A 13,135-nucleotide genomic window follows, 5' to 3' on the forward strand; every position below is an offset into this window, starting at 1 on the left:
CATAAACTAGTAGTCCAAGCACATAGGAACTCTCGTGCAGGCCCTCTGAGTCAATAAATAGAATTAAATAGAAAAATAGGAAGACAAAATACATTAAAAAGTGATAAAAATCAAAGAGATCAAAAGAATAATTAAAAAAAAGGTGCAATGAAAAAAATTGGTAATAATTGTAGTTTTCATTGGTATTATCACCTCACAGACTATTTAAAAAGGGAGACTGGTTCGTTTTGATCCAGTGAAATGCTAGCAGTAATACGCGGAACGGTCCAGTTGTCACTTCGTTTCCTACAAGTTGAAATTCCTTGTAACACTGATTTATTACCTTCACCAAGGAGGATGTGTTTTCGGTCGTGTTGGTTTATCTGTCAGTTTGTCAGTTTGTCTGTCTGTCCGGATAACGAACCAGAACCAGGACCTTTTTACTGTAAAGATTCTTCACCATTGCTGGCCTATAAATCTAGACACCCCTAGTGACCGCAAATTGAATTGTGGGACAGGGCAAAACATTCCAGTTTCTAACTCCACAAAATGAAGACAGAAAGACTTAACATAGTCAAATGTTCTATCAAGCAGCTTCCTTGGCATAGGTCTGCCTCTCTGAGTGCTTTTAGTTAAACCTGGTTTTAAACTTCTGAGCTAGCAGGTTTGATTTGGAGCATATATCACCAGGGAAGCTCAGCTGAGATTCATGTTAGCAAGACTGATGGAATGGACCTCTGTCTAAAAATGGCAGAGTTTAGCTACTTGAACTCGGATTTGGGGTTAACACCGTTGATGGAATAGTCCTTGTTGCACACTCAACTTTAGAGACATTTACAAAATTATAATTAATGATTAGATGCAGCTCTCCTGAACTCATGATCACTGGAAAAGCTGTACCAGCTTCTTCTTCTTCTTCTTCTTCTTCTTCTTCTTCTTCTTCTTCTTCTTCTTCTTCTTCTTCTTCTTCTTCTTCTTGTGGTTTAATGGCGGATGGCAAACCAGCTTTGTTGGTGCATTACCGCCACCTCTGGATCTGGAGTGTGAACAGGAATAACTACCTCCCACTACTCAAAACAAACTAAGTGAACAGAAACAAAAAGATAGTCATAATAATGAAACTGTCAATAATAATAAAAAAATAAATAAAAAAAACCCAAACAAAACAAAAATAAACAGACTACAGCAAGGAAAAGATGTTAAATCTTGCTCATTAGACCTGTGTTTTTCAAGAATTTGCATATGTGGTTAAACCCCACATGCCCTGTACTTAACTGTAGTACTTTCTGAAAGTTAAAAGTCACTTTTTCCCTCTGTAAGTTAGCAATTAGTTAGCTGTGCCAGCTCATCAGCCTCATTTAACTTGAGGAGTCTCACCTGCATTGTTAACGAGCAGCAGGTAACAGTGCTGAAGGACACTATTTAAGGGACTCCAGATTAAGGGAGATTGATGTGTTTGTTGGTAGCACAATTCATTGTCGCTATAACACCATGTGGTCTCTAAAGTGTGCATCTGCTGTTGCTGTAATTCTGCTCAGTCTAGTTGTTGTTAATGGTAAGTGCCTGGAATTCTGGAACACCTAAACATTTTCAGATGTTTGTTATTCATTTGCGTTTCCACAGTGTTCCCAATGTTTAGTTCTGTCAATGAAGATTAAATTGAAGTTGTTGTAGCCCTGGCGCTTCAGCTGAAGCCTTGAACAACTGGGTTAAGCCAATGCAGGCCCAAAGCCTTTAGAACCGTTGTCTAAGTAGCAGGTCCTCCTCAATTGCCGGGGTCTCCAGCAACATCTGGTGCTTGCTATTTTGAATTGATCATGACCGTCCCATTCTATTTAAAGTCAATGTTTGGTTTGTCTGTAAAGATCTGTAGCCTTATTGTGGTATGGTACCCCCCAAGATTAGCTGTGCGTCCATTACAGAAATGTTATTTTAAAAGGCCCAACCCTGTTGAATTGACTGGTTTTTAAGGTGCAATTGATCAAATATATATTTTTTTTTTTTTTTTTTTTTTAAACTCTGTGATGCAACTGAAGATGCTAAAAAGACATCAAAGCGACCAGACCAGACCACAACGGCACCATCTGAAACTTCTGGCAAGTGATTCTCTCACTATCCTGTTAGATCTTATTAAAAAGGGCCAACCCATTGAATCAACTGGGGTTTTAAGGTGTTTGGTTTTCCATTTCATCTAATGTGGTTTTTTTTATTATTATTTTTAACTCCGTGGTGAAAATGAAGATGTTGTGGATGTGGCCAAAAAGACGCCAGATCATCCAGACCAGACCACAGTGGCACCTTCTAAATCTAATGGCAAGTGTTTCTCTCAGAAACCCTCTCCCCATCTGCTGTATGTCTACCTGCAAAGGCTGTTTGTCTTTAAGAAGCTGTTTACACACGTGGATATTTTTGGTAAACTCCTTGGATCTGGCCTCTCTAACACTTAAACTGTCTGAGCCCGCATATCAAACCTTCAGTTCTAAAAAAAAAGTCCCATTTATGGGGTTAAAACGCACCTGTCACCACTGAAGTTTTTTTTTATATATCCACGTCAAACTGAAGAGAAAAAAAATCCACAGGCATGCGACACTTAATTTGTATTCACTTGTCTGCTTGATTTATTAAGGTGCGCTATATGAAGACCATCCAGTCACCACTGTAGCCTCAGCTAGCCACAACCAGCCCAACAGCAGCCAAGCAGGAGTTACAGGTAGACCGTTGCACAAGTCATTCTATTTTCACATTCTTGTGTAATTGCAAGTACATCTTGGGTTTTACGCTAGGTTGTGTTTCTGCTTATTTTGATTCCTTGTCTTTACTGTATTTGGCCTTTCCAGGTGCCGTGAGTGAACATGCTGTTGAACTGGATGAGGAAGAACATATTGCAGAGGGTAAGCCTGTCGGTATTTGTACTGTATTTCAGAGGTGTATAAATTGCTACTGTGGCAAACAAAACGGAAGTCGATGAGTGTCGGAACATGTCTTCTTGGTTTAAAACGCAAAGTTGGAACATTTTACAATATAAGCATATGATCTGGTGAGGTGGGTAAAAGAAATGACTGCAAATAGCAATCTGCTTGGCCAGAAATGGCTTTGGGAAAATCTGGATAAAATTGGTGTCTTGCTCATCATAGAGGGCCATGAAAAACTTTGCTCGTCTTTGTTTGATAATATGTTGGGTGTTTTTTTTGTTTTATATGGAAGGAACACCGACTGGCAATTTCCCAGAGACCTCCCGTTTTGACCCCAGCATTGCTGATGGAAGTGACTCAGGAGTGGAAATGGCTGAATCTTCAATGTCTTTGGGGACACCTTGGGGCAATTGTCCATATCGTTGGACTGTCTACAATAGCCGTTGCTACAGGTTTTTCAGGATTCCCAAGGAATGGTTGCACGCAGAGGTAGGATATTCTTTTGTAAATTTGCTTGCATTGATGTGCGGTGAGACCTTGAATATGGAGTTCAGAATCAATACCAATATTTTCATTTTTTGGGACACAGATGCAGTGTGTCTCCCATGGTGGCCATCTTGCATCAGTCCATAACTATGTTGAGAACTTCCTTGTGGGGTGGCTGTCTGGAGGTTGGAGTGGTGTCTGGATCGGTGCCACCAGAAATATGGTTAGGGTTTGTTTTTACTTGTCCATTTTCACATCAATGCTTTACTGGGACACTTTCTACAAGTGTTGCGAGAGTTTAGCTATAGCTTATGGAAACGTATCCCATGTGTGTTGAAGCGTTGTGATGCCAATGTTTTCAGCGGCACTGCACCACAGCTGATATTTACTGAAGTCTTTATTATGTGGACTTGACATTTGAGTCTGGATTTAAACCATGTTCTGTTTTCAGGGATTTGGATGGTCCTGGACCGATGGCTCTCCTTTTTCCTACAGAAACTGGCAAAGACGGCAGCCAAACAACCTTGGTGGCAATCAAAATTGCATACACACAAATTACAGGGGTATGTCGAGGGGTGAGCAGTGGGGGGGTGGTGGTATTGGGCCATGTGGACTCAAAACTGGGACCCCATGTCTGACCGCCTGCATGTGATATGGATTAGTTGGCACAGTGCACTACAGCACCCCTGTTTAACTGTCTTGACATTTTTTTTTCTTCTCCACAGGTGCTGGTTTCTGGAATGATGCTGAATGCCATTATTCGCTCCCTTATGTGTGTGTTCTGGATTGAGAGGTCCTTCATGGTGACTACCATATGTGCTGAGGGATTGCAGCCAGTCCAGTCACCAACCTGCTGCTGTATTTCCTTGAGTGCGCCATCCCTTTGGTCTTCCATCTACAGCTTATGCATAATAAAGCCTGAGAAAGAAGAGCTACTTGTGTGGTGTTTTTGTTTTAATTGGATTGGTTTGGCCTACTTGCCTCACATGGTGAAATTCTGAAAACCCATATGTGAATCTGCTTGCACCTATAAACGGCCAGAGGTGTACCCACTTCAATCCTCTTGTTAGATGGTGTTGAACTCTTAAGCAATTTCAGTTTGGTGCCCTCAAACTCTAAAAGCAAGACAAATTTTAAAGGAGTGGTTCAGTGACCCTGCTATCTGGTGTCAACTAGTGAAGGGATTTGTGTCAGGGGCATTACATTACACTTAACTGATACTTTTTCTTTCATCCAAAGCAACTTGGTTAATTTAGATGCAGGGTATTGGTTTGTCCCTGGAGCAATGTAGGGTAAGGGCACTTCACCCATGAATGGAGGTGTAGGGAGGACTGGTAAAGGTGGGGTTCAAACCTACTACAACCCTCTAATCTTACGTCCACCTAACTGCTATGCCACAAGCTGCCCTGAAGTGGCAAACTTCATGCGTTCACAATCTACCACATGGTATGATTATCAATTTCCCTTGTTGGTTTACACATGTTATGGTCAGCCTTTCAGAGTTATTCGTTACATTAGGAGTGAGGTTGGGTGAACTGGCCTTATTGTTGGCTAATGTAAATCTCACCATGGTGTAAATTGCTTACTGACCAGGCGCAAAATTCAGAACTTTGATTTTGTGCTACAGTTGAGAGATATGTATGCAAATTGTGCATCAGCCTGTGCCATGTGTTGGTAACATTTGAATGGACGATTTCATGCTAAGAAGAAATTTGGTAGGCCCTGCCAGGGACTGGGTTACTACGCTGGCAACCCGGGTTGGATTCCGCGTCTGCTCTCATTTCCTCCTCCACTGTCCTGTCAGAAATGAAGGCAAAAAGCCCTAAAATATATATTAAAAAAAATGTTTACAATGATACTATACATGGGTTATACATTTTTATTTTCTCTTGGCTGTGTGACACTAGCTGCGCACAACTCAAACTCTGATTGTTGGAAACTGCTGTCGGTCAAAAAGTTAGCTCACATGGTTTGGCTGCCCCTCCTCACAACATGTTTACAAACACGGTGAACCCATGTATACAAATGATTTAAAAACAACCATTCTATTAGGGTTCAAATTCTACACTAGGGTGACTGACTGTCCGGTGGTCCCCGGACATTTTTTTTTTTTTTTACGAAGTCAGTGTCAGTCTCATTGCCAGCCTCCTGTTGTGCCAGCGAGCTACACGCGAAGAGGTTTGGGGTCTGTTTCTCGACAGCGGAGTTGATCGGCAGTTAGGGAGGCTAGACAATGGCATTCACATCGCGGTAACGCGTCCAGGTTTTCACATGCCAAAATATGGTCACCCTATTATACACTGTGCTAAATATTGTTTGCCATTGCCTGGCAGTGGGTCTGGGGTTATGGCATCACCAACTTGGCTATCTAGCACGATACAGTGATACTGGGTCTGTAGGAAACACAAATTCTGACTAGATTGAAGAAATGCGCATAGGACAAACAATTTTTCCCTTGTCCATTGCTGCAATGTAGAATTTAAATTCCTTGTAACACTGATTTATTACCTTCACCAAGGAGGATGTGTTTTCGGTCGTGTTGGTTTATCTGTCAGTTTGTCAGTTTGTCTGTCTGTCCGGATAACGAACCAGAACCAGGACCTTTTTACTGTAAAGATTCTTCACCATTGCTGGCCTATAAATCTAGACACCCCTAGTGACCGCAAATTGAATTGTGGGACAGGGCAAAACATTCCAGTTTCTAACTCCACAAAATGAAGACAGAAAGACTTAACATAGTCAAATGTTCTATCAAGCAGCTTCCTTGGCATAGGTCTGCCTCTCTGAGTGCTTTTAGTTAAACCTGGTTTTAAACTTCTGAGCTAGCAGGTTTGATTTGGAGCATATATCACCAGGGAAGCTCAGCTGAGATTCATGTTAGCAAGACTGATGGAATGGACCTCTGTCTAAAAATGGCAGAGTTTAGCTACTTGAACTCGGATTTGGGGTTAACACCGTTGATGGAATAGTCCTTGTTGCACACTCAACTTTAGAGACATTTACAAAATTATAATTAATGATTAGATGCAGCTCTCCTGAACTCATGATCACTGGAAAAGCTGTGCCAGCTTCTTCTTCTTCTTCTTCTTCTTCTTCTTCTTCTTCTTCTTCTTCTTCTTCTTCTTCTTCTTCTTCTTCTTGTGGTTTAATGGAGGTTGGCAAACCAGCTTTGTTGGTGCATTACCGCCACCTCTGGATCTGGAGTGTGAACAGGAATAACTACCTCCCACTACTCAAAACAAACTAAGTGAACAGAAACAAAAAGATAGTCATAATAATGAAACTGTCAATAATAATAAAATAAAATAAAATAAAAAACAAACAAAACAAAAATAAACAGACTACAGCAAGGAAAAGATGTTAAATCTTGCTCATTAGACCTGTGTTTTTCAAGAATTTGCATATGTGGTTAAACCCCACATGCCCCGTACTTAACTGTAGTACTTTCTGAAAGTTAAAAGCCACTTTTTCCCTCTGTAAGTTAGCAATTAGTTAGCTGTGCCAGCTCATCAGCCTCATTTAACTTGAGGAGTCTCACCTGCATTGTTAACGAGCAGCAGGTAACAGTGCTGAAGGACACTATTTAAGGGACTCCAGATTAAGGGAGATTGATGTGTTTGTTGGTAGCACAATTCATTGTCGCTATAACACCATGTGGTCTCTAAAGTGTGCATCTGCTGTTGCTGTAATTCTGCTCAGTCTAGTTGTTGTTAATGGTAAGTGCCTGGAATTCTGGAACACCTAAACATTTTCAGGTGTTTGTTATTCATTTGCGTTTCCACAGTGTTCCCAATGTTTAGTTCTGTAAATGAAGATTAAATTGAAGTTGTTGTAGCCCTGGCGCTTCAGCTGAAGCCTTGAACAACTGGGTTAAGCCAATGCAGGCCCAAAGCCTTTAGAACCGTTGTCTAAGTAGCAGGTCCTCCTCAATTGCCGGGGTCTCCAGCAACATCTGGTGCTTGCTTGCTATTTTGAATTGATCATGACCGTCCCATTCTATTTAAAGTCAATGTTTGGTTTGTCTGTAAAGATCTGTAGCCTTATTGTGGTATGGTACCTCCCAAGATTAGCTGTGCGTCCATTACAGAAATATTATTTTAAAAGGGCCAACCCTGTTGAATTGACTGGTTTTTAAGGTGCAATTGATCAAATGACTTTTTTTTTTTTAAACTCTGTGATGCAACTGAAGATGCTAAAAAGACATCAAAGCGACCAGACCAGACCACAACGGCACCATCTGAAACTTCTGGCAAGTGATTCTCTCACTATCCTGTTAGATCTTATTAAAAAGGGCCAACCCATTGAATCAACTGGGGTTTTAAGGTGTTTGGTTTTCCATTTCATCTAATGTGTTTTTTTATTATTATTATTTTTAACTCCGTGGTGCAAATGAAGATGTTGTGGATGTGGCCAAAAAGACGCCAGATCATCCAGACCAGACCACAGTGGCACCTTCTAAATCTAATGGCAAGTGTTTCTCTTACAAACCCTCTCCCCATCTGCTGTATGTCTACCTGCAAAGGCTGTTTGTCTTTAAGAAGCTGTTTACACACGTGGATATTTTTGGTGAACTCCTTGGATCTGGCCTCTCTAACACTTAAACTGTCTGAGCCCGCATATCAAACCTTCAGTTCTAAAAAAAAAGTCCCATTTATGAGGTTAAAACGCACCTGTCATCACTGTAGTTTTTTTTTATATATCCACGTCAAACTGAAGAGAAAAAAAATCCACAAGCATGCGGCACTTAATTTGTATTCACTTGTCTGCTTGATTTATTAAGGTGCGCTATATGAAGACCATCCAGTCACCACTGTAGCCTCAGCTAGCCACAACCAGCCCAACAGCAGCCAAGCAGGAGTTACAGGTAGACCGTTGCACAAGTCATTCTATTTTCACATTCTTGTGTAATTGCAAGTACATCTTGGGTTTTAGGCTAGGTTGTGTTTCTGCTTATTTTGATTCCTTGTCTTTACTGTATTTGGCCTTTCCAGGTGCCGTGAGTGAACATGCTGTTGAACTGGATGAGGAAGAACATATTGCAGAGGGTAAGCCTGTCGGTATTTGTACTGTATTTCAGAGGTGTATAAATTGCTACTGTGGCAAACAAAACGGAAGTCGATGAGTGTCGGAACATGTCTTCTTGGTTTAAAACGCAAAGTTGGAACATTTTACAATATAAGCATATGATCTGGTGAGGTGGGTAAAAGAAATGACTGCAAATAGCAATCTGCTTGGCCAGAAATGGCTTTGGGAAAATCTGGATAAAATTGGTGTCTTGCTCATCATAGAGGGCCATGAAAAACTTTGCTCGTCTTTGTTTGATAACATGTTGGGTGTTTTTTGTTTTATATGGAAGGAACACCGACTGGCAATTTCCCAGAGACCTCCAGTTTTGACCCCAGCATTGCTGATGGAAGTGACTCAGGAGTGGAAATGGCTGCATCTTCAATGTCTTTGGGGACACCTTGGGCCAATTGTCCATACCGTTGGACTGTCTACAATAGCCGTTGCTACAGGTTTTTCAGGATTCCCAAGGAATGGTTGCACGCAGAGGTAGGATATTCTTTTGTAAATTTGCTTGCGTTGATGTGTGGTGAGACCTTGAATATGGAGTTCAGAATCAATACCAATATTTTCTTTTTTTGGGACACAGATGCAGTGTGTCTCCCATGGTGGCCATCTTGCATCAGTCCACAACTATGTTGAGAACTTCCTTGTGGGGTGGCTGTCTGGAGGTTGGAGTGGTGTCTGGATCGGTGCCACCAGAAATATGGTTAGGGTTTGTTTTTACTTGTCCATTTTCACATCAATGCTTTACTGGGACACTTTCTACAAGTGTTGCGAGAGTTTAGCTATAGCTTATGGAAACATATCCCATGTGTGTTGAAGCGTTGTGATGCCAATGTTTTCAGCGGCACTGCACCACAGCTGATATTTACTGAAGTCTTTATTATGTGGACTTGACATTTGAGTCTGGATTTAAACCATGTTCTGTTTTCAGGGATTTGGATGGTCCTGGACCGATGGCTCTCCTTTTTCCTACAGAAACTGGCAAAGACGGCAGCCAAACAACCTTGGTGGCAATCAAAATTGCATACACACAAATTACAGGGGTATGTCGAGGGGTGAGGAGTGGGGGGTGGTGGTATTGGGCCATGTGGACTCAAAACTGGGACCTCATGTCTGACCGCCTGCATGTGATATGGATTAGTTGGCACAGTGCACTACAGCACCCCTGTTTAACTGTCTTGACATTTTTTTTTTCTTCTCCACAGGTGCTGGTTTCTGGAATGATGCTGAATGCCATTATTCGTTCCCTTATGTGTGTGTTCTGGATTGAGTGGTCCTTCATGGTGACTACCATATGTGCTGCGGGATTGCAGCCAGTCCAGTCACCAACCTGCTGCTGTATTTCCTTTGGTCTTCCATCTACAGCTCATGCATAATAAAGCCTGAGAAAGAAGAGCTACTTGTGTGGTGTTTTTGATTTTATTGGATTGGTTTGGCCTACTTGCCTCACATGGTGAAATTCTGAAAACCCATATTTGAATCTGCTTGCACCTATAAATGGCCAGAGGTGTACCCACTTCAATCCTCTTGTTAGATGGTGTTTAACTCTTTTCAGTTTGGTGCCCTCAAACTCTAAAAGCAAGACAAATGTTAAAGGAGTGGTTCAGCTGCTATCTGGTGTCAACTAGTGAAGGGATTTGTGTCAGGGGCATTACATTACACTTAACTGATACTTTTTCTTTCATCCAAAGCAACTTGGTTAATTTAGATGCAGGGTATTGGTTTGTCCCTGGAGCAATGTAGGGTAAGGGCACTTCACCCATGAATGGAGGTGTAGGGAGGACTGGTAAAGGTGGGATTCAAACCTACTACAACCCTCTAATCTTACGTACACCTAACTGCTATGCCACAAGCTGCCCTGAAGTGGCAAACTTCATGCGTTCACAATCTACCACATGGTATGATTATCAATTTCCCTTGTTGGTTTACACATGTTATGGTCAGCCTTTCAGAGTTATTCGTTACATTAGGAGTGAGGTTGGGTGAACTGGCCTTATTGTTGGCTAATGTAAATCTCACCATGGTGTAAATTGCTTACTGACCAGGCGCAAAATTCAGAACTTTGATTTTGTGCTACAGTTGAGAGATATGTATGCAAATTGTGCATCAGCCCTGTGCCATGTGTTGGTGACATTTTAATGGACGATTTCATGCTAAGAAATTTGGTAGGCCTTGCCAGGGACTGGGTTACTACGCTGGCAACCCGGGTTGGATTCCGGCCCGGATAATTTGCCGATCCTTCCCTGTCTCTGCACTAATTTCCTCTTCCACTGTCCTGTCAGAAATGAAGGCAAAAGCCCTAAAATATATATAAAAGTTTACAATGATACTGTATATATATGGGTTATACGTTTTTATTTTCTCTTGGCTGCGTGACACTAGCTGCGCACAACTCAAACTCTGATTGTTGGAAACTGCTGTCGGTCAAAAAATTAGCTCACATGGTTTGGCTGCCCCTCATGTTTACAAACACGGTGAACCCATGTATACAAATTATTTAAAAACAACCATTCTATTAGGCTTCAAATTCCACATTAGGGTGACTGACTGTCCGGTTGCTCCCGGACATATATTTTTTTTACGAAGTCAGTGTCAGTCTCATTGCCAACCTCCTGTTGTGCCAGCGAGCTAGACACGAAGAGGTTTGGGGTGTGTTTCTCGACAGCGGAGTTGATCGGCAGTTAGGGAGGCTATACAATGGCATTCACATCGCGGTAACGCGTCCAGGTTTTCACATGCCAAAATATGGTCACCCTATTATACACTGTGCTAAATATTGTTTGCCATTGCCTGGCAGTGGGTCTGGGGTTATGGCATCACCAACTTGGCTATCTAGCACCATACAGTGTTACTGGGTCTGTAGGAAACACAAATTCTGACTAGATTGAATAAATGCGAATAGGACAAACTATTTTTCCCTTGTACATTGCTGCAATGTAGAATTTAAATTGCGCAACCTTTAAACCTGAATCCTGGAATGAAAAGAGAGTGACAACCATAGAGAGGGAAATACTGGGAGAGATGAACCTCAAGTTTAATCGAGACAGACACAGTTAATTTACACTCGGTTATGAAATGTGTTTTGGGAGGTCCGTGCAGAAGTAGACAGCGCTAAATACCAGCTCGTATAATTACAAGGACACATACCGTAGCAATCTCATCCCACAAAGCCACTTGCCAAAATGGTCAGCGACATGTTTGACCACACTTTTCCTTGGGTAAACAGCACAAATGCACCCTAGTGCATTCTGCAGTTACCTAGGAGATGCATGACTATGTATGTATGTATGTATGTATGTATGTATGTACCGGTATGTATGTATTAGAGATGTACAGGATCCAAGATCCGGCTCCGGATCCGGCAGGATAATAGGGGTTTTTCAGACTATCCGGATCCGGTTCCAGGATCCAGGATCCGGTAGCCAAGGCTTTTAAGTCAAAATAGTTTCAGCCAACGTGATAAAAAGGGCCCACGTGTGTGAGTAGGCTATTTGTTCCAACCCTTTCGTAGGATCCGGTATCCGGTTCCGGATCCGGCAGGATCTTAAGCAGTGGATCCGGTATCCAGCAGGATCCTAAAAATCAGGATCCGGTGCATCTCTAGTATGTATGTATGTGTGTGTGTATGTGTGTGTGTATGTATGTATGTATGTATGTATGTATGTATGTGTGTATGTATGTAGTGTGCGTTATGTATGTATATGTACTGTATGAACAGTACAAAATCACTACACATCATGTCTGAGTACACTTTTCAAACAAATTAATTAATTAATTAATTAACCACACAGAAGTAACACCAGAAGCAGACATGAAAGCGTAAATAATTCAATTGCCAAACTTCATAGGCTATGGAAGTCAGTGAACGATAAAGACTGTGTGAATAACATGATGTCCCCAAACACACCAATATATAAAAACTGCGGTCAACGAGCACTGAATCTTTCTGAAATTATGAACGGCCAGATGGGACCAGGGCTTTGAACCATTATTTTTTTCCAAACGTTCCGTTCCGAACAGAAACGGAATTATAACGTTTCCGGTTATGAGTTCCACCAATAAATTGACGTTCCCGAACCGGTTAGAAAAAAAATATATTGTTCCCGGAACGGTTCATTTCGTTCCTGTCAGCTGATTACTCCCCATAGGTCTAACTGACGGTAATTAGCCAAGGAAGACGGAAGTGCAAATGAGTCAGCCTACTTCCAAGCTGTTTATTCAAGTGGATGAATAGAATATCCTCCAGAATTTTGTCGTTCAGGGACGACCTAAGCGGAGAATAAACCTCAATGATGAAAATGCGCGCTCCACGCTGACTTGGGTCACGGGGAGCGCTATGATGGACATTGTGAGGGTGTGCATATTTGAAGCGGCCATGGCTGCCCAATAATGTCGAACGTTCTCGGTGCACTTTACACACGCTTCTCTGCAATATCTTACAATGATGCAATGGAAACTCTGCCCTTTTGTATGACAGTGATTTCTCTTATTTAAGATGTGGAGTGGAGACTTTGTAATCCACAGCTCTCAATCTATTCAGTCAGAGAATGTCTGATGCTACACAGGACGTGAACCTCAGCTGTCATGGTAACGTGCACAGGAAAATAATTACTTTTTTTTTGTTTACGGAACGGTATTAACCGGTTACCATTATTTTTAAATAAGTGATTCCGTTCCAGAACATAAAA

General features: G+C 41.7%; 3 protein-coding genes across 6 annotated transcripts in view; 2 read left to right on the plus strand and 1 right to left on the minus strand.

The window, feature by feature from the left end:
* The window catches only part of svep1 (sushi, von Willebrand factor type A, EGF and pentraxin domain containing 1), a 222,438-nt gene that overhangs the window by 141,312 nt on the left and 67,991 nt on the right, over positions 1–13,135 (minus strand). The gene's annotated exons all lie outside the window — the stretch shown is intronic.
* Positions 1,416–4,308, plus strand: LOC134436896 (lactose-binding lectin l-2-like). Its single transcript, XM_063186224.1, has 9 exons — positions 1,416–1,534; positions 2,016–2,075; positions 2,221–2,292; positions 2,606–2,689; positions 2,817–2,870; positions 3,184–3,380; positions 3,481–3,600; positions 3,829–3,940; positions 4,103–4,308. Exons 1-9 carry the CDS (start codon positions 1,471–1,473, stop codon positions 4,165–4,167), a joined length of 828 nt encoding a protein of 275 aa, XP_063042294.1. The 5' UTR covers positions 1,416–1,470; the 3' UTR covers positions 4,168–4,308.
* On the plus strand, positions 6,975–9,831 carry LOC134436895 (lactose-binding lectin l-2-like). The gene is made up of 9 exons (XM_063186223.1): positions 6,975–7,093; positions 7,567–7,626; positions 7,773–7,844; positions 8,158–8,241; positions 8,369–8,422; positions 8,734–8,930; positions 9,031–9,150; positions 9,379–9,490; positions 9,653–9,831. The coding sequence occupies exons 1-9, from the start codon at positions 7,030–7,032 to the stop codon at positions 9,715–9,717; spliced, it is 828 nt and encodes a 275-aa protein (XP_063042293.1). The 5' UTR covers positions 6,975–7,029; the 3' UTR covers positions 9,718–9,831.

Source organism: Engraulis encrasicolus, chromosome 21, assembly GCF_034702125.1.
Source record: "Engraulis encrasicolus isolate BLACKSEA-1 chromosome 21, IST_EnEncr_1.0, whole genome shotgun sequence".
Lineage (NCBI taxonomy): Eukaryota > Metazoa > Chordata > Actinopteri > Clupeiformes > Engraulidae > Engraulis > Engraulis encrasicolus.

Coding starts and splice junctions, on each gene's coding strand:
- LOC134436895 (XM_063186223.1), top strand. CDS start 7,030: ATGTGGTCTCTAAAGTGTGCATCTGCTGTTGCTGTAATTCTGCTCAGT. Junction 7,094..7,566: donor CAGTCTAGTTGTTGTTAATG/GTAAGTGCCTGG, acceptor ATGCAACTGAAG/ATGCTAAAAAGACATCAAAG. Junction 9,151..9,378: donor TCGGTGCCACCAGAAATATG/GTTAGGGTTTGT, acceptor TTCTGTTTTCAG/GGATTTGGATGGTCCTGGAC.
- LOC134436896 (XM_063186224.1), top strand. CDS start 1,471: ATGTGGTCTCTAAAGTGTGCATCTGCTGTTGCTGTAATTCTGCTCAGT. Junction 2,076..2,220: donor GGCACCATCTGAAACTTCTG/GCAAGTGATTCT, acceptor GTGAAAATGAAG/ATGTTGTGGATGTGGCCAAA. Junction 3,941..4,102: donor CATACACACAAATTACAGGG/GTATGTCGAGGG, acceptor TCTTCTCCACAG/GTGCTGGTTTCTGGAATGAT.